The sequence below is a fragment of the Manis pentadactyla genome, chromosome 6, assembly GCF_030020395.1.
Source record: "Manis pentadactyla isolate mManPen7 chromosome 6, mManPen7.hap1, whole genome shotgun sequence".
In the NCBI taxonomy this organism is placed as follows: Eukaryota; Metazoa; Chordata; class Mammalia; order Pholidota; family Manidae; genus Manis; species Manis pentadactyla.
In genome coordinates, this window is record NC_080024.1 from 65,214,626 (window position 1) to 65,233,952 (window position 19,327).

Consider the following 19,327-nt stretch of genomic DNA (forward strand, 5'->3'; position numbering starts at 1 on the left):
GAGTCATTTATGATGCACAAGAGTTAATCATAGTAATTGAATAGGTAAACTGAAATAAAAACTATATTTACCATTGAATAAATCATAAAGTTCAGTTTACATTCTTTGTTATTCTGTAGGGTTAGAAATATATAAATCTAAGCTGTTAGTGTGATGTGAGAGAAGCAGAAAAGTCCCTGGCTAAAACAAATAGATGTTTCTGGTTGCCACCAAATAGTAAATGTAAATGTACATAAGGGTTTATTAGTTTTGTCTTCTCAGATTAGGAATATCACTATGCAGCATCAGTTTTTTAAAAATATGTCATGAATTCCTTAATATTTATTTTAATTATCAGTTTATTAAATCATTGCTCATTCATTCACCAAGTGGTTTAGTGAATCAGCCTGATACAGGCATGATTCCAGTTACCATTTGAGGAGAATTACATATTACATTTTATGGACTTTAAAGTTTTAACCATTCTAGAGAGAACATTAATGTTAACTTTTTGAATGCCAGGATTTTCTCTATATGTTTGTCAACTTAATACAGATAGCAATGAGCAAAGCCAAAACTTGAAACTCCTCTCACTCCTATTTTAATGGCAGTGCCTGTATGCTTTTTTCCTATGATTATTTTGTTATAGATGGACAGTGAGTTGATTCTTTGTATTCAGAAGAGTTAATTTACTTGTAGCTTTCTTTGCGTCTTTCTTAGAGTAGTGGGGATGTTTGCTTTTTGTTTTTTCAGAAACATGCTATTTCATTTTCATTGCAAATAAAGAAGAAAAGTTTTTCTCACACACATACTCTTTCTCTAACATATTACTTTCCTTGGGTAGTCTTTTAGTGACTGTTTTATCAGTTAGTATATTTCTTTATTATTTTAGCTAGTGTAGTGCTTTTCACTCTAAATTATTTTTAGTGATCAGCAGAAAAAGCATTTTTTTTTGTAAAAAGTGTAAATAACCCTAACATAATTTCACTCTTTATATGGTTTAAAGATTTAACAAAAAAAGAACTATATAACAAAATATATATCTAATTATCACTTACTAAAAACTTGCAGTTGCAATAGGAGTAATTTCCTATTTTTGAAAAGTTGTTCATTTGAGGCAAAGGTATTAACCATCCTATTTTATCTACCTATGCCAAATGAAGAATCTGTGGATTTAAGGAAACTAACAAACTGTAAACCAGTTAACTTTTATGGTTGATACTGTTTTGATACCAGTCTGATAAGCTCTAGTTAAGGGAAACAATTTTGTGATTTGAGGAGCTCTGCTACGTTGTTATTTGTATAGTTCAGATCATTATCCTGGAATTGACTAAAACTTACATGGATGTGCTTTCCAAGGATTGCTCCTAAATTAACAAAGAACTTTCAAAAAAAATCTCTGAATACCATCTTCCTTGAAATAGATTCTCTCTGTAGTTACATTACTTAAAAGGTACAAGTTACCAATCATAGTACTCCAAAATGATAAGGAAATAAGCATTTTGAGAGCTATTAGGACCAGTAACTATGTCTTACCACAAATTTGAACTCAAGTTTGTGTTGTGAACAGCATGTAGATAATATGTTGCTCTTTATTTTCTAGGATTCCAAGTTTTGTTGTCTTTTAGATCTTAAATATTTGAGTAATTGGAGAGAATGCATCTGGAAAATTGACATCTCAGTATGGAATATTAAATAATGTAGTAGGGATTGGCTTCAGTATATGTTTGGTGTATGTGTGTGTGTGTGAGAGAGAGATGTTTTATAAGACCTGAATATGAGGGCCCTAAGTTTTTTGGAAAAACATAACCAATTTATAATTGAAACAGGATTAGTCAAGAACCATCAGCACCAACAAATGTGTCTTTGCAGACCAAAGGAGTCAGCTAAACAATTTGCAGTCATCTCAATCTCTACTAAAACAAAAATCACATCCAGCATGCCACCTGACACCATTTCTTTCTCTCTCTCTCCTTTGCTCCTTGTGATGTGGCATTCATCTCTCCTTGTGCCTCCGTTCTGAAGAGAGAACAGTATAGCAACAACTCTGCCACTGAAATCCTGTTCTCTGACCAATCTTGGCATCTGCAAAGAGAAACAACCAGTAACAGACAGCAGCATCAGTATTAATCTTCCATGATGAAATCTTTACAGGCCAAGAACAAGCACACAGCTCTTTTCTCACTCCTTCACAGTGGATCATGCAACTAGTTGAAATGGAAGACAATGGATTGTCTACAAGCCTTTTGAACAGTGGAGAATACAGGGCATTAGTTTTAGGTGAATTGACCCCCAAGTATTCTTGAAGTTTGATATCACCTTTGGTCTTGCTTTCTAGAATACCATTGTTACCTGATTTATCAAATCCTTAGTACGACCACAGAGAATAAACTTGCATCTGTGACATTCCTTGTCACTTTAGGATTAAATAAAAATATGAAAATAATGAACAGTATAATGCCAAAAGGCTTAAATCTCTAAATCTGTTTGTTCATCTTTATATTCATGACGTTCGCGAGAAGAAATCTTCTGGCAATTCTTCCCTGAACTAAAGTCAACCACATTTTACACTTGTTTGTCCAGAACATAACACAAGATGCCACTTGTTTAGGCAGCAGTTTTCATTGGAAGTCTGGTTAAAATGCACTATATACTAGAATAAGTCACGATTAAGCCACTGAAGAATGTTACAAGGTTCCTGTCTTCCTGGCATGTCTGGGGAAGAAAAGAAAGAAAGTGCCAAGAGAAGTATTGGAATTCTGAGCTGGCATTTTGTCCTTACTGCTATGCGCCATTTAAAAATGAGTAGTTGAACCCTATAGATGTCTGTGCTGAGAGAACCATGGAAGTAGCTGTGGATAGGAAAGCTTCCAGTGTTTATAGTGTGCCTTCTCCTGTCATTATAGACCTACAGACATTTTCCCAGGTCCATGTTTTCCCGTTTATAGTCATACATCTTAACTTGGTAATAGATGATGTTCAGTTACCAAAATGAAAATTTCGAGGTAAAATGTCTTTTACTTCCCTGGTGTTTAATATGAATCCAGTTTTAGTATAAGCAATGGAATTTTTTTAATTTTGGAAAGAATCCTAGAAGTCTTGTTAGCCATTTGTTAGAGCAGTTTAATTAATTCAGGTTTGGAAGGTCAGAGATCACTGTCTCACAAAAAAGGAAAACAATTGCCTGTCCACTGGCCCTTCCCAGTTAGAACTATAACTCTATGCCATAAGCAAATGCATAAAGGTAGTCTAGAAGACTAGACTCTTCTCATAGTATATAGAAAGTTAAATCTTTTCATACTTGAGAAAAAGTATCTATGGAATTCACCAAAATCCTCTAAAAGGTTAAAAGGAATCAACAAGTGGGAGGAAGGGCTGCCACTGACCATACTGTAGTGTAAGGCGTTGTACCTGTGTCCGCTGGGGTTTGTTGTCCGCTCTTCTTTAGTGTTTAACATTAAGGAGTTTCATCCCCCAATTTAACAGTTGTAATTTCTTTTTCAAGAAGTGTACTAAATATTTAAATTTTGCCAAGCAGTTGAATTGTTATATTTATTTACTGCTGAGAAGGTAGGTTTTGTTTTAACAGAATGTGGAAACTGGAAGAATCAAAACCTGCCCATTTTAGCAATTATTCTCAGTTAGTTTAAGCATGTATGTATGCACTTGAAAATGTATAAAACACCATGTCCACCTCCACCCCTATCCTCCCAAAGAAAGGAATGAAGTGCAGAGAGAGGAAAACATTAAAGTTCTTAAGCAATTATTTAAGCCACTTAAAGACACCTGAGGGAGATAAGCATATACTCCCATAAGTACTAACCAGCTCCTTGATTGGGGATGGTAGTGGAGGGAGCACTTACAGAGCTAGGAAAGGACACCCCCCATGCAATTTCACAATTGTTGTCCCTTTTCCTCCTCCTCCTGTGTTCCTCCTCAGTCTGCACAATCCTGCTCAAGCCAAAATAGGATCATGGTCAGTAGTTTCAAAACCAGTGACTGAATTCAGACCTGCTTCATCCAGGTGCATTTTTGTTGGTTGGTTGGTCCATATTTCCAGTTGTTCACCTCTCTCATCATCTCTGGGACACATGAAAGTGGTATGATAGACACACTCTGAGGACATGTGGAAAGGATGAATCTGAAGTAAATTCATAATGACTTTCTCCTTAATTCTTTTTTTCTTGCACTGCCCTTTCCATTAGTTTTTAATAGTGCCTTTTATTAATTTCATCTTTCACTTTCCTGGTGATAAACTTTTAGAAAGACATTATAAATATTTTGTGAAATTATAACTTAATTTGAGGACCTGGAGGCACTAACTGTTGAGGTATTGATATATTCATATTACTAAAATGAATTTGGGTTAAACTTTTTGAAACCTATTCTGAACTAGTTTTACTAGTTCCAGGTGCTGTTGAATAGGCTGTTCAAAGTGATATGCTTTTCTCTGCTTCCACTGTCTTCATAATATACCACAGAGAATTTTTCTTTTACCAACCTTTACCAGTTACACACAAGCTGCAAATGATATAAATCAATAATTCCTATCTTATCTTGGCTTTATAGAAAGGCAGCTCTTTGAAATTGGGGTTTTTTGTGGGGATAACGTAATAGAGTTCAGGATTTGCTAAAGAAGTTTAAATTAATATTTAACTTTTTCAAGAAATGTATCATTTTATATGTGAAAATGCATTTTATAACTCATTAAGCTTTATAGCTTTAATGCCTATAACACCCCATCTTTCTTTTAAGAATTGCCATTATGGGAAATGCTCAGAAATACCCCAGGTTTGTCTAGCAGTTTTAAACTGGTATTTTACAGAGATTCTACATTATGGTAACTTACTTTTGGCTGAGAATGTTGGCCAAGGGGGTATTGAGTTGCCAGAAGAGAGTCTGATGCAAATGAAAAACATTTCAATGCTAAACATCTGGTGAGAGACAAACCATTCTGGTTAAGTTGCTGTGGAGTTTGCCTTCCATGTAAGTTTTTCAAGTTAAAAATTTTGGAAGGTGGTGTTTTTTGCAGGTTAATTAAAACAATAAGGCAATATTGAGATTTGTTGTACATTTGTGTGACTGCTGTATGCTTGCTTGTACAACCTTTTTTTAATATAAGTAATGCAGAATATTAGAGCTTATTTTAAAAACACTGCTAAAATAGCTATAGTGTGTATGTACTGTTAAATTGTCCATTGCTGTATCTTTTTGTTAAAACAGAAGAACCATGTCCTTTTATTGTATGTGATCACCAAACCTACCTCTCTCTTTAATTTAATCTATTCCTATTCATGTCTGTTCTACACCTTATTTGCCTACAAAAACCAGTTCTTTTCCAGAGGATACAGTTTGTTTCTATCTTCTAGACCTTCTCTGCTTTAATACTCAGCTAATGGATAATTTGAGGATTGAAACTTGGTTTTCTTACCATGCATGATGTAGCTGGTGGATTCTCTCTCTCTTTTTAGTAATATACCTACCTTTGCCATGCATTTGAGGATTCCATTTCATAATGTATTCAGGTCAGTTGTGAGCCTTCTGAAAATGATTCTGAGGATGGCCCAGAGGTTAATGTAAATCTCAAGCAAAGAGAATGTAGCCTCAGAGAATAGATCTTTAGAAATGATGTGCAGTAAAGATAAATTAGTTGCTGAGACTGTTTTATAGACTGTTGTACCCTGGGGCCAGACCAAAACTGGGCCTTTGCCCCTTTCTATAAGGAGAGGGTACTGAGCATTATTGCCCTAGCATTTGCCTAAAAGTATATGTATCAGTCTGCTTGGGCTGCCATAACAAAATGCCATAGACTTGGGTGGCATAAACAAATTTATTTTTTCACATTTCTAGAGATTGAAAGCCCAAGATCAGGGTGTCCAGCCAGGGTCAGTTTCTGGTGAGGCTCTCTCCCTGGTGTGTAGACAGCTGCCTCCTCCAGTCCTCACATGGCCTTTCCTCTGGGCTCTCACAGAGAGGGGCTGAGATGAGGGGTGGTCTCTCTTCCTTCTTATAAACCCACTGATCCCACCCATCATGAGGGCCCCACCTCATGATTAATCCAACTCTAATTACTATCACATTGGGATTTAGGGTTTAAACATACAAATTTGGGGGAAACACAAACCTTTAGTCCATAACTGTATGTATACTTTTCCTCAGTTGGCTTTGAGAAAAATTAGGGTTGCAGAATTATCTTCCCCTCACAAGGGCGGACACTTTAAGGTCCAAGGTATTGTGGAATATTAAATTAAAATATGGAAGATGTGAATATATTTCACTATGGAGGACTTACTCTATTTGTATGTAAGTCTTACTTATAGTTACTGCCCTTGACATTTCCTCTAAACTACCTAGGATCCAGCTTTTTAATTTTTTTTCTTAGTGCTTCTGAGATTTTTTTCCTGTAAACTTTACAGTTCAAACGGAATGAAGCTTTCCCATGCTTTATATTAAAAGATTTTAGGGGATGTATTTGTCATGTCTTTTTGAGGAAAAAGCTTGCTTAACTGATCCAGACATACATACTACTTCTTAGTAGGTGTTTATTTTGTAGTACTTGTTACTGCTATTGTATAGAAATCTGAAGAGCACTAAAAATTATTAAACAAATGTAATTATGTGTATCAACAGTCTAGCATACCGCAATTTCAAATAAAAGTTAAAACATGTATTTCAGCTGGTAGTCTAGTAGGCATTTCACAGGTTTATCAGATTACTTAAAATTCCACCAGCCCTCCCAAGTGTTTAGTAGCTTCCTGCATATGTGTAAGAATCAAATTAATGGCAAGTTTTAAGGCAGCAAACATTAGTAAGATGAAGAAAAAAGTTATGTGTTCTTTGTGTTCTGTGGGGTAAATGAATTTGAATTTTTCATATTCATGGGCATAACTATATGGCTGGTTTCTTATTCAACTTTATATGACTAAATTAAGACAACTAAGCTGTGGTTTGAGTATGTTCTTCCAAAGCTTTTTATTCTATTGCCTGCACTTATAATGAATCTTCAATTATTTAATCCCCTAGGATATTACCTTACTTTTTTTCCTTTAAAATTAGAAATATTTGTTACTGAAGCAACATTAAATGAGGAAGTTTCAGTTAAATCAAGACCATCTACTTAGTGTATCTATTTTAGAAAAATACCCCCAAAATTCTAGAAAGGTTTATTTTCATTTAAATATATTTTGAAAATTCCTATTTATCACCTAATGCTTAATCTGCATTAAATGTCTCTGGAACTAGTAGTGATTGAGTTTCATTTTTAAATAATTCAAATAGCTTTAAGGGTCAAGTGGAATACTGACAATATACTTAGATTCTGTTTTTTAATTTCTAAACATTTGTTTTTCTATATAAAACTTCTAATATTCCTTTCAGAATAAGCCTTAGATAAAGGTGTAGGAGACTTTATACCTCTGTTAATCTGCTTTGCATGAAATAATGTTTATATTTTAAAAGTAAATTTCAGAATTATTAGCTTTTTGAGATAAAGGATTTTTTAAATATTAGAAAATAAATCATTAAAGGGGGAGGAGCTAATGAAATACAGAAATTTTTAATTACAACATTCAGAAATAACCCCTATTCTGTGTGGTATAGATTTACAATGGTAGTGGGTATACATTTAGGCCAATGCAATCTGTATTAGCTTATTTACTCAACAAATATTAAAAAATATTATAAAAGTGGATATTTTGTAATTATATATTACATATAATAAATTATGTATAATAAATATTATGAAACTTTAGAACATTCCACTGAAATTTGGCATATTCTTACCAATCCTTTAGTATTCAAATTTATATTGGCAGATCAAAAAGATGTATGTGTGGTATGGGTGATTGTTTTGGTGTCTAGTTTTTTTAAATGTTCTAAAAATTATGTATTTTGAAATATGAAAAATACCAATTTTTGTGTTAAACGTTAAAATAAATTTCTATAGGATTTGCCTAGCTCTCCTTTGATAATAAGGATCTGCCACAGTTAGACATAAAATTTTTGTTTTGGAGTCTATTTAAGATCACAGTGGGATTATGCAAAGTGAGTGGTCAGATAGTGTGTGTGTGTGCATTCCAAATGTTGTAAGGTCTAGGAATAGAGGTTCTGTCTTCTTCCTTTTTTCCTTTTTATTGTAAAATATCTTCATTTCATTTGTTTGCTACTAGTAAATTATTCCCTCTTACATTCAAATTTGAATATACCAGAAATAAAACTTTCAGCTCATTTTGTGTTACAAGTCAGTTTCGACTATCTTGCAGTCATTTTCAGTTTAGACATTATAAAAATAGATTTCTTGTAGTACAGAATAAAACTCAGCATCTCACTGGGTATAGATTTTTATGTGGAGGATGGTTTCTTGAAGTAAGCTTTTGCCTTATTCTTTCCATCTTTCAGGCGTTGAAGAGAGCGGTGGTACTTCATCATACAGTCTACTTCTGTCACTGCAGAGAAAACTGATGCATGAGTAAAAATATCTTTTTTGTATCATAAATAAATTGAGTTTCTTATAGTCCCTTCTCTCCATTTTCAGGAAGAGGCAGAAATCCAGGCAGAACTTGAACGTTTGGAAAGAGTCAGAAATCTTCACATTCGAGAACTCAAAAGAATAAATAATGAAGATAATTCACAGTAAGTCATTATCTGTATTTCACAATTTTACATGATAAAAGTTTTTTTCTCTCCTATGGAGAGCATAAACACAGTATTTCCTTGTTTGGGACTCCTTATCATACTCAGAAAAAGACATAAAGTCCTTCCCACGGCTCAGAGGCCCTTGTTGTGTGGTCTGGTTGGCCACCTTGCCACCATCTCTTCTCATCCTCCCCTCACTTGGGTGTCATAGACTTACTGAACCTTCGCACATGTCTAGTGCAGTCAGTCCCACCTCAAGGTGTCTGTGCTCGCCATTTCCTTTGCTGAAATGTCCCTTCTCTGAGTGTCTTACTCCTTATTTCACTCAACATGGTCATCTGAGAGGCCATGCCTAGGCCATCCTGTCTACTACCATAGCAGTTCTTGCGTCACTCCATTCTCTCTCTCACTGTCCTTTCCTTGCTTTATTTTTTATAGCATTTATAACTATCTGGAATTATAAATTTATTTTTCAGTTATTTATTATCTGTCTCCTCTCCCTAGAATGTAAGCTACATGAGAGCAGAGACTTAATTTTGTTCTTGCTGTATCCCCAGAGCTGGCGCATGTTAGGCAAACAGCAAATACTTGTTACAATAGTAAAGGAGACATTATTTCAACCAAAAGGGTTTCAGAAAGCCCATGTATCCAACATTATGCAAAAACTGAAGACATAGAAAAGAAGTTTAAGTTATGGTCTCTTTCCTTAATCCCTGGTTGTCAAAATAAGTGCCATAGATTTAAATGCTAAATGAATTCAAAGAAGAGAAAATACCTGTGGACATGTGGGAGCTTTGTGAAGAAAATAAAAATTAAGCAAGAAGATGGAACCTAAACAAGACACTACTTGAATTTAATCAGTGTAGAAGAGAGGAATTGTGTCTTCACACTTTTAAGACTTGTCATATGATTTAAAGCGTCATGACCTAATGGAGTACCTGGATTGGAAGTGGCCAGTTGCTGCCGAGAAATACATCTTGCTTAAAAGAAGACCTATATATGACCATGTGTGTATATGTAATTCATAAATATACAGACCATTCCAGTGTCTAAGGTGAATGAAATAATATAGTTAGGAAATAGCCTAAATTGTACCAGATGAAAATCTCAGTGAAGTAGATAGGACAAAACTAATTTACAGTTGGCTGTTCTGAAAATTATGTTCGAACTTGTTTGTGGACATGACTTAGTCCACTTGATGAAAGGTAAGTGAATTGTTACAGCTTTACATTTTGCTTTAAAACTAAGCAGAAACCTCTTATTTACAAGTTCTTCAAGAAAAGCTTGAATTATCAAGGCTATATTCAGTTGATTTTGAATAAAATAGTAAGATATATTTGCATCTAGAATTACAAAGTTATCATTGACTTTTTTGCTGTTGACCTTGGGCAAGTTATTTAACCTTTCTGTGCAAGTTAGAGATCAAGTGCCCTCATCTGTAAAATAGAGCAGCAGGGCCTACTTTATAGGGTTGGGTGAGAGCTAATACACGGTAATGTGTAATACATAGCAGATACAATAAATGTTAAGTAGTAAAAGTAGTATTGTCTGTGATTTTTTTAAAAGTTGTTTTAAAAGCTTTCCTTTTTAAATTGGGAATTAAAGTTTTATTTATAGAAGTACAGAGACAGTAACATTTAATCATGGATGAAGGCTAATTTTTAACTATAATTATTTTTAATCATATGTCAGTACTACTGTAAAATCTTATTAACTGTAACTCCCAATATAAAAGTATATTTTTCCAAGAGAAGCAATTGCTGCTGAATAAATATAAGTTTTCATAAAGCTCTCGGCAGTACAATAGTTGGCAGGTCTTAATCAGAGTGCTGTAATTAGTTGGTCATTGAATCTGAATATTCAGCTATAAAGGTTAAGCTTTGTGAACACCAAAGTGTTAAGATGGGTGATAGTCATGCAGGTTGACAAAAAAGTTTAGAATGGAATTTGAAATTACAGTAGAGTACCCAATAAAGAATTAGGATTAAAATAAAGTGGAACTTTATTGTGGAAGGGACCTTGTTGTATGTGTTTTCATGTGCCTAAGTGTTTTTTTCCCTGCCCTAAGGTTCAAAGATCACCCAACGTTAAATGAAAGATATTTGTTACTTCATCTGCTTGGTAGAGGTGGCTTTAGTGAAGTATATAAGGTAATGTATATTTTTCCATTCTTCACGCTAATGTAGCAAAGATACAGGTAGTACTTGTCTTTTGTTGTTTGACTTTATGATTTTTTTGACTGATTTTATGTACTCTCCTTACAAAATAGAGTTTGTGGTGGTTTATGTTATTTTATGTCAAGAGTCTGGAGAATACCCTTGTACCTGTACAGTGCCTCTGATATTTGGTACCTAGTAGTTAACCATTTGCTAGTCTGATACAAATAACAACAGCCATTAGAATCAAGATAGGCATGCAGTCATTTAATATACAACATTTATAGAAAGATTGTACCTCCTAAGTTAAACATGTCCTGGATTTACCCAAATTTTGACCTTTTTTAAGGCCACTGTTTCTCAAATGCATATGCATAAATGTAAAAGTTTTTATTCACTTCTTTCACATCATATCTTTCTGTCCAGCCATTAAATATTGGTGTCCCTAAGATCTCTTACATTCTATATTCTCCCTTTCAGATATATCCCCTCCCATTCATTGAGTTATCTGTTTGATTTCTGAATACATATCCCATAATTTTTCCCAGAGTCGGACTACAATCCAGGTTGTCTTCAATAAACCAAGAAGGCATACCCCTTGTCTCATTGAGCAGAGAGGAATTCTAATAATTATTTAATAATCATCTGCATATATGTGAATATATACAGATATATATACACATACCTAGCCCACACTTGCTTTTTTAGTTTCATACCAGTTGTTACACATGACAGTCTTATTTGCCTCACATACTTCATAAGCACTGCAGACTCACATCCAAAATAGAAGTTAGCCTTCTCTTCCCTTTCTTCTACTCCCTACTTCATTACATAGCATTCCCTCAAAGTGAAAAATATAAAAGCCATCCTTCACCCCACCTTTCCCTTGGCTCCCTTCCCTCAACATAACAGTCCCTGGTGCTTGCTGTTATTAATGTCATTGAGCTCTCCTAAACCCAGCCATGACCCTTCTCTCTCTCTCAGCTCAAGGCCTCATTGTCTCTTACTTACATTGCCATCCACACCTCTTACCTGATTGCCTTCTTTTGTACATTGAGTTTCTCCAGTTCATGTTATGTATGCTGTAGCTAGAGTGGCCTTTTTATAAAATACAATCTGATCATCTTACAACTCTGCTCGTAAGCCCTAGTGGGTTCCCATTTGCTTAGTTAGGAGGCAGTCACACTGAACGTTATATTCTCACCCTAGAAGACTTCCCTCTTGGTTTGCTTTTTCTAAGTATGTGCTTTATTATATATTGATACATTTAGTGGCTAAATGCCTGGGTTCTGAGGCCAGAGTTTGAGTCCTAATTCTGACTGCTGTTTACTAACTGTATAAACTTGGACTTCTTACCATTCTCTGCCTCACTGTCTTCATCTGGGAATAACAGTACCTACACCATAGAATTATTGTAATGATCAAATCAGCCTTCCCAGGTAAATCACAAAGAATATTGGTGCTTAGTAACTGGAGGCTCATCAGATTATTATTAGAATTCCTCTCTGCTCAATGAGACAAGGGGTATGCCTTCTTAGTTTATTGAAGACAACCTGGATTGTAGTCCGACTCTGGGAAAAGTTATGGGATATGTATTCAGAGATCAGCTCTGATCTTGGTTCGACCATGAACTGTTGTTTTTGTTTTGGTAACTTAGACAAGCCTTAAATATCACAGGCCTCACCTTCCTTCACCCATCAGGAGTGATTTGTGAGTTCTCTTCCAATTCCAATTCTCTGATTCTAAAGGTAGTTCTTCCTCAAGTACATAACGGTTGTTGAAGTACACTTCCCCCAGCCGTAAGGCAGAAAAGATCATAAATTGCTCACTGTATCTAAAGATCTCTGACAGTAGTTAGCTGGCATTAGCTCAGCTTAAAAGTTGCCTCACTTTTGAGCCTATTAATAGTTTTCATGACAACCTTCTGGCATTGCCCAATATTTCCACTGTTTTTAGCCCCACACATAGGGGCTAAAAAGAGCTTTTCTTTGTGAGGAAAAGGCTTTATATAGAAGTTAGAAAATACAGATTGGTGCCTACCACCTTGAACCTTCTGTGGTGGTCTAGGTGATAATAACAGCAGGCTCCAGCCCCTTCAGGGCCCTTTCATGGTTGTCAGGTCCGTTGGAAAACAAAGCAGCAGATTATAATTAAAAAAACAGAGACTTTTATCTATATCAAAATGGAAAATATTGAATCAGTTGTTCAGTGATTGCCATATTAGCGTTATGGGAAGGTACACATTACTCACCTAATCTTGAGAGAAAGATGTGTCATATATAATTATTATAGTCAATATACACAAATAACTTTCTATTAATATATTTAACATTTTATTGTCTTCTATTATCCTTTATTATGACTGCCTTTGAATTTTAGACCCTACGCTTTTTTGCTTTCTCTCATATGAACCCTTATTTTTATTTTCTATTTCTTAAAACTTAATTTTTAATAATAATATAATTAGCTGATTTTTATTAGATTTTTTACTGTGAATCGTGTATTATTCTAAACATTTTATATGTTTCACCTTACTTAATCCTCTCATCAACCCAAAGTTTATAAAAGAAACTGAGATTGAGAAAGTATTAGTAGCACAAAGTCATGCAGCTAATAAGTTCTTCTGACTCCAAAGTGAATATTCTTAATTATTGCATCCTGTATTATTCCTGACCTGATGCTTTTATAATGCTGTGACAAGCAGTTAACCCCAACTACTTATTTTTAGGTTAAATTGATGGGGGAAATGAGGGCTGTCTTCCTAATAAATGTCAACTTTTAAGTGTTTTCTTAAAGGGGCACCTTCATATATAAATCACAGTGGAACCTAAATTACTGAGTCTCTCTTCAATGACATTCAGTATTTTAAAAAAAATTTATAAATCACCTGAAGCATTAAAAGAATAATGATCATTATTTTTTTATTTTAGAACTAAGATGGTGATTTGAGCAAACCAGTATAAGATTTTTTTTTTTTTAGATAACCAGGGAAAGTTGGACATTAGATGAGATTAAAGAATTATTGATATAGTTGGGTGTGGTAATGATAATAAATATGGTTAATGGTTATGATTATGTTTGAACAGTTTCATAATCAAAGTTCAGGATCTTTTTTAAACAGTCAGGAAATTGTTATGAACTTGTTTACTTTCAAAGTAGTAAAAAAGAAAAAAAAAAAGGTGTTCCTAGGATAAGATAGAGAAAAAAAGGTTTGCTTTTTCCAACCTTCAAAAAAAAGTATTACAGCCATCCATTTTCCTAGCTGCTTACTGCTACTGTCAACATAGAGGAGCAGGTCCATATTAAAAACAAGTAATAGCTTTATTGTTTTTATTTAGTACATTGGCATTTATAAAACTTGAATGTGAAAATTCCATTAAAGCTTTCTCTGTTTTAGCACTGTGGAATTTGTATCTCGTTTCTGATAATAAATATGTCATTGAATTATATATAATCTTAGCAGAGATGATCACCAAAATTGAGGTGTATTATTCAGGTCTAATTCTGTATTATTGCAAAAATTATCACGAAGTTTTTTTAATCTCCTCAGCTATGCAGTTTGTCTTTGGTTCTAACTCTACTATCACTTGAATCCTAGGCTTTTGACCTTTATGAACAAAGATATGCTGCTGTAAAGATACATCAGCTTAATAAAAGCTGGAGGGATGAGAAGAAGGAAAACTACCACAAGTAAGTACTTTATGGTTTTTATCAACTGAAAATATATTTAATAGAGGATTAATATATTCTTTCTTCCCATAGACATGCCTGCAGAGAGTATAGAATACACAAAGAACTGGATCACCCCAGAATAGTTAAACTCTATGATTATTTTTCCTTGGATACAGATACGTAAGTGAATTTGAGGATTTAATTTTTAAGAAAAGATATGTTTGCTTTTGCAACATATCTTTTGATGATCTGTGGTGATGATCTAAATATTCTTGATTTCTACATTGTGATTCAAAATTGGATATTTTATGTCTAATTATTTTTTATTTCTCCATTGTAGGTTTTGTACAGTGTTAGAATACTGTGAAGGCAATGACTTGGATTTCTATCTGAAGCAACATAAATTAATGTCAGAGAAAGAAGCTAGGTCTATTGTAATGCAAATTGTAAATGCACTAAGATATCTCAATGAAATCAAACCCCCTATTATACATTATGATCTTAAGCCAGGTAATTAATAAAATATGTCTAAATAATTTTTTTAAGCTCTAAGTAAAAGTCATATTTTATTGTTATCTGAGAACATGTTTCTGGATTTAGTTCTTTAAAGTCCATGGACTACTAATAGAGTTTAAAGTGTTTTTATTGTTTTACTACATTTTAAAATTACATTTTAATTACATTTAAATTTTTTAATACATATTCTAAATACATATTTACTTCCCAAAGGTCAGCTTAAGTAGTAAAGATAATATTTTCCATCTATCATTTAAAGAACCTTACATTTTGTTCTTAGGAAACATCCTTCTGGTAGATGGAACAGCATGTGGAGAAATCAAAATTACTGATTTTGGTCTATCCAAGATTATGGATGATGATAGCTATGGTGTAGATGGAATGGATCTGACTTCCCAAGGGGCAGGCACTTACTGGTAAGTGTATTACTTAAAATATCAAAATTGTCTAGTGCTCAGTCTTTTCTGTGAGAGTTTGATGTTTATTGTCATGTATCTTTGAGATTACTGTGTTGAGGGCACTGATACGAAGGCTTGGAATCAAGTGGGAGACAGTATTATCAGTCCTTTTTTCTCATTGCTCATAACCATTAAGTATCAGAAAACTGGAGGATAATGGCTTGGCACTAGCAAGTGACTCCATTACCGACCAGCCAGAAACTCCTAAAATGGAGAATTCAATTGATTTTCTTCTACACGTTATAAAGATGGATAAAAATACATAAATATAACATCTTAATTATTATAACAATAACCATAAGCATCAAGCCCTCTTTATAGAGGGTTTGTGGTTACAGTTTTTGTTGGAGATAGATGTTTCTTGATCATGGTTGGGAGAGAAATATATCATGTTCTTGGTCTTTGGACTTGACTCTGAAAAATCCCTTTTAATGACCTCATATATAAAGATATTTCTAAATAAAACCGTAGATTCACATTAAATGTCATTCCTTTCAGAGTACTGAGGTGTTGATAAAAACTACTTCAGTATGAATTTTCAAACTTACCAAATTCATCAAAGTACAGAACGTAGACTACAAAACTTCAAAACAAACTAATTTTAAGAATAAATTAGTTTAGCAGAATTTTGATTGGAGATAACTGTACTCAACTTCATTGAACAGGATAATGACTACAAACATAAATGTGACATTCAGGTTTCTAGAACACTCTTTACACAGTAGTTACATAAGTTCTTTACATATAAAAACTAGTTCCATAACTGCCACAGGTCTGTATGGACTTAACTTCTCATGAACAGGGATTAAAAGAATACATGTACATGACTAAAGTTTCAAGTTTTTCCTGTGGCATTTCCTAGGAATATGAGTAATATGGATTTTTCCCCCATACTTAAAGAACATTATCATTCAAACTAGTAAGCTCCTAAAAATCAGTATTCTAAGTCAGTGCTCTTCAGACTTTTTATTTTAGCAGTAAGTCTCTTTTTTTCATAACAAAATCTTAGAATTCTAATAAATAAAACCAACAAAAAAGAATCCCGACTCTACGGAAGACAGCTTGAAAACTATGTTAAACAACAGATCATCGTGCCTCCGCAGACACTGCCTTGGTCTTGTTTCCCTTTCGCTCTGGCCTCACTGGTGTAGGACAGCAAGGAAATTTCCTCTGACAGGTGGGCCTGGGCTGGGAAGCTTATGTTTAGGGAGCTATGCAGGAAAGAGTTGTGGCACTTCCATGTAGCAACCTGGAGTGTATTTCTCAGAAATCATTTTCTGATAAATGCTTAATTTTTTAGTCTCTAGTTTTTTAGCTGTGTATTTGGTAAACTGGGGTAATCTGTACAAACTTTTACAATACATGTAATAAAGTGTTCTTGCATGTCATCTTTCATCCCCAGAAGCTTAACCTATTTGTCAGTATCGTTTAGAAGAAAATGAGTTTTGTCCTTCCCTCCCAGATCTCAAAAGCAACCATCCACTTTATCCTGATGGTCATTTTTCCTATAAAGCTATGGCATCTATTCCTACAGTTCCTTTCCTTGCTTACACCCATTTGCCTTTAAAGATGGTATAGCATAGTGTTTAAGAGCCATTTTTATTTCAGTTACACGCACATAAGCCTACACAAAACACGTACCTTTAGAACTTAGAAGTTAGAACTATAGATAAAACAATCTGGCTTTCCACAGGATTTACATCACAAATAAGTTATTGGTCATCTTTGGTGCTTCTACTTCAAGAATTTTCATGTGGTCTCTTTTTTTTAAGAGACCTGTCAACATCCCACTCAAATTAAATGATTTTAGCATAGTATAAAACTACAGAAAAGAGTAGATTCCTAGTAAGCTGTATTATTCTTTTCATAATTTTTAGTTACAAATTTTTGAGGTGTGGGATGCTTGCATCCCTGATGGATCTTTTTACATATAACCTAAGGTGACAGATTTGTTTTTACCTTTCCTTTATCTAAGATAAAAAATATTTTGGAATATCCAAAATATTTCAGGCAGTGCTGGTGTTTGAGACTGCACAATAAGAGCTCCTTGAGTTCCTCACACTCTAGTGTTATTTTAGTGAATGCCATAATAGAGGTGTCATGACAACCAATGATTACATGGGGAAGCAGAGATGACTTAGAAGGTTGGGTAGTTTTTAAAAAAGAAAAGGTGCTCACCATATGGATTACAGCAGTCAGGGAAGGCATTAGAGATTGTCACATTCAAAATCATGGAGGCAGTAAAGAGCAGTGTGGGCAGATTTATTCTGAGTTAAGTTGGAGTCCTGAACTTAATTAAGTTGCTGCTAGAGAGATTAGAATGGGTCTTGGGTCACAGACGAGAGAAGAATGCCTTAGCCTTGGCGGTGAATGATGCTGAGGTTCTTTAAACAAAAGAACCACCTGATGAAACATGTAGGTGTTTTATGAAGAAAACTGCCTACAGTTTGAGTGCTGGTGAAGGGGGAATTATTATTCCTTACTATTATTACTGACTCCAATTAGAACATTATAATTTCTAATGATAATTTTCCATTTCTGTACATAACATACATATGTGTATTTTGCATATATTTTTTATAGCATTCTTTACCACAAAGTTGTATATTCTGGCTCAAGTCAAAAGATATATATAAATACTTCAAGTCTGGTGATTTTCACTGATGAAAATTCTAAGTTTGTGTATGGATAAAATGAGTGTTCTAAGTTTTACATTTAGAAAGCTTTAAGTTACAGATTGTTAATAGTGTCCTTTCCTCTTTTCTCCCCCAAAAAACTGTAGGTATTTACCTCCTGAATGTTTTGTAGTTGGAAAAGAACCACCAAAGATTTCCAACAAGGTTGACGTGTGGTCAGTTGGAGTAATCTTCTTTCAGTGTCTTTATGGTAGAAAGGTAAGTTAAAAGTATGCCAGATTCAGCTGTACAGAGCTGAGTTCAGTTTTTCCCTCTTAAAGTTTCATTAACTTGAGGTCAGTTTAGAACCTCTAAGGAAAGCCAGCTTTATAAAATTTCCAAGATCAGAATTATTTTAATGTTACAAAGTTTGCTTGCCCTGCTTTTTGCTCATAATTTAAGGAAAAGTAACTATATCAGTTAACAATGCTTACATTTTCTACTGTTAGGATCATGGAGTCAAAACAATTTTTCATCGTCCCCCTTTCTTTCCACTTGCTCACATCCTCTGCCCCAGTCCACACATGCAGTTTGGCCTGGGCATGGTTTCTCCCTGTGTATCCTCAAGAAAATCACATCACTCTTAGTCTATATTCTTCCCAAACTTCTCTTTATATTGAAGTTAGAACTATAGATATTATCCAGTCCCCATCCCATCCCATCCCTTCATCAGTATGGAAAGAGAAGTTAAGGGATCTGTCTGGGAATGTACTGCAAGTTAGGGCCAACTGAGAGCTATTTCATTTAAGTGGTACATCATGCTCAGAGTATTTTGTTCTTTGGACTTTTCACAGATGTTTTCAGTACTTCATCTCTTCTCTATTCTAAATGTTTAAAAAGTGAAGTTTGATGAAAGTTTTAATGTTTTTTATCTTAATTACTTACATTGCAAAAGCATTATTTTCTATACTTAATTTTCAGTGTTTCAGCTATGCTGAGACTTGATTAGATGAGCTTTCTCAGCCTGCTGTCAGTTATAACCTGTTTGTCTGAGAATGCATCCCAACTTCCAAATAAATGAGGACAAGATTTTTTAGAACACATAATTTATATCTTGGGGATTCATTAGTCATTTCTGGGTCTAAATTTTTGTGAGGTAAACTTCTCAACATTCTTTTTTTTTATAGCCGTTTGGTCACAATCAATCTCAACAAGACATTCTTCAAGAAAATACAATATTAAAAGCCACAGAGGTCCAGTTCCCAGTAAAACCAGTTGTAAGCAGTGAAGCAAAGGT

General features: G+C 34.2%; 1 protein-coding gene across 1 annotated transcript in view; it reads left to right on the plus strand.

Moving 5' to 3' along the window:
* The window catches only part of TLK1 (tousled like kinase 1), a 177,650-nt gene that overhangs the window by 147,354 nt on the left and 10,969 nt on the right, over positions 1-19,327 (plus strand). The window contains exons 13-20 of the mRNA XM_036917804.2: positions 8,513-8,610; positions 10,682-10,763; positions 14,368-14,459; positions 14,532-14,621; positions 14,782-14,951; positions 15,238-15,373; positions 18,198-18,309; positions 19,218-19,325. Of these exons, the coding sequence (XP_036773699.1) occupies positions 8,513-8,610; positions 10,682-10,763; positions 14,368-14,459; positions 14,532-14,621; positions 14,782-14,951; positions 15,238-15,373; positions 18,198-18,309; positions 19,218-19,325 (888 nt within the window). The remainder of the gene's footprint in view (positions 1-8,512; positions 8,611-10,681; positions 10,764-14,367; positions 14,460-14,531; positions 14,622-14,781; positions 14,952-15,237; positions 15,374-18,197; positions 18,310-19,217; positions 19,326-19,327) is intronic.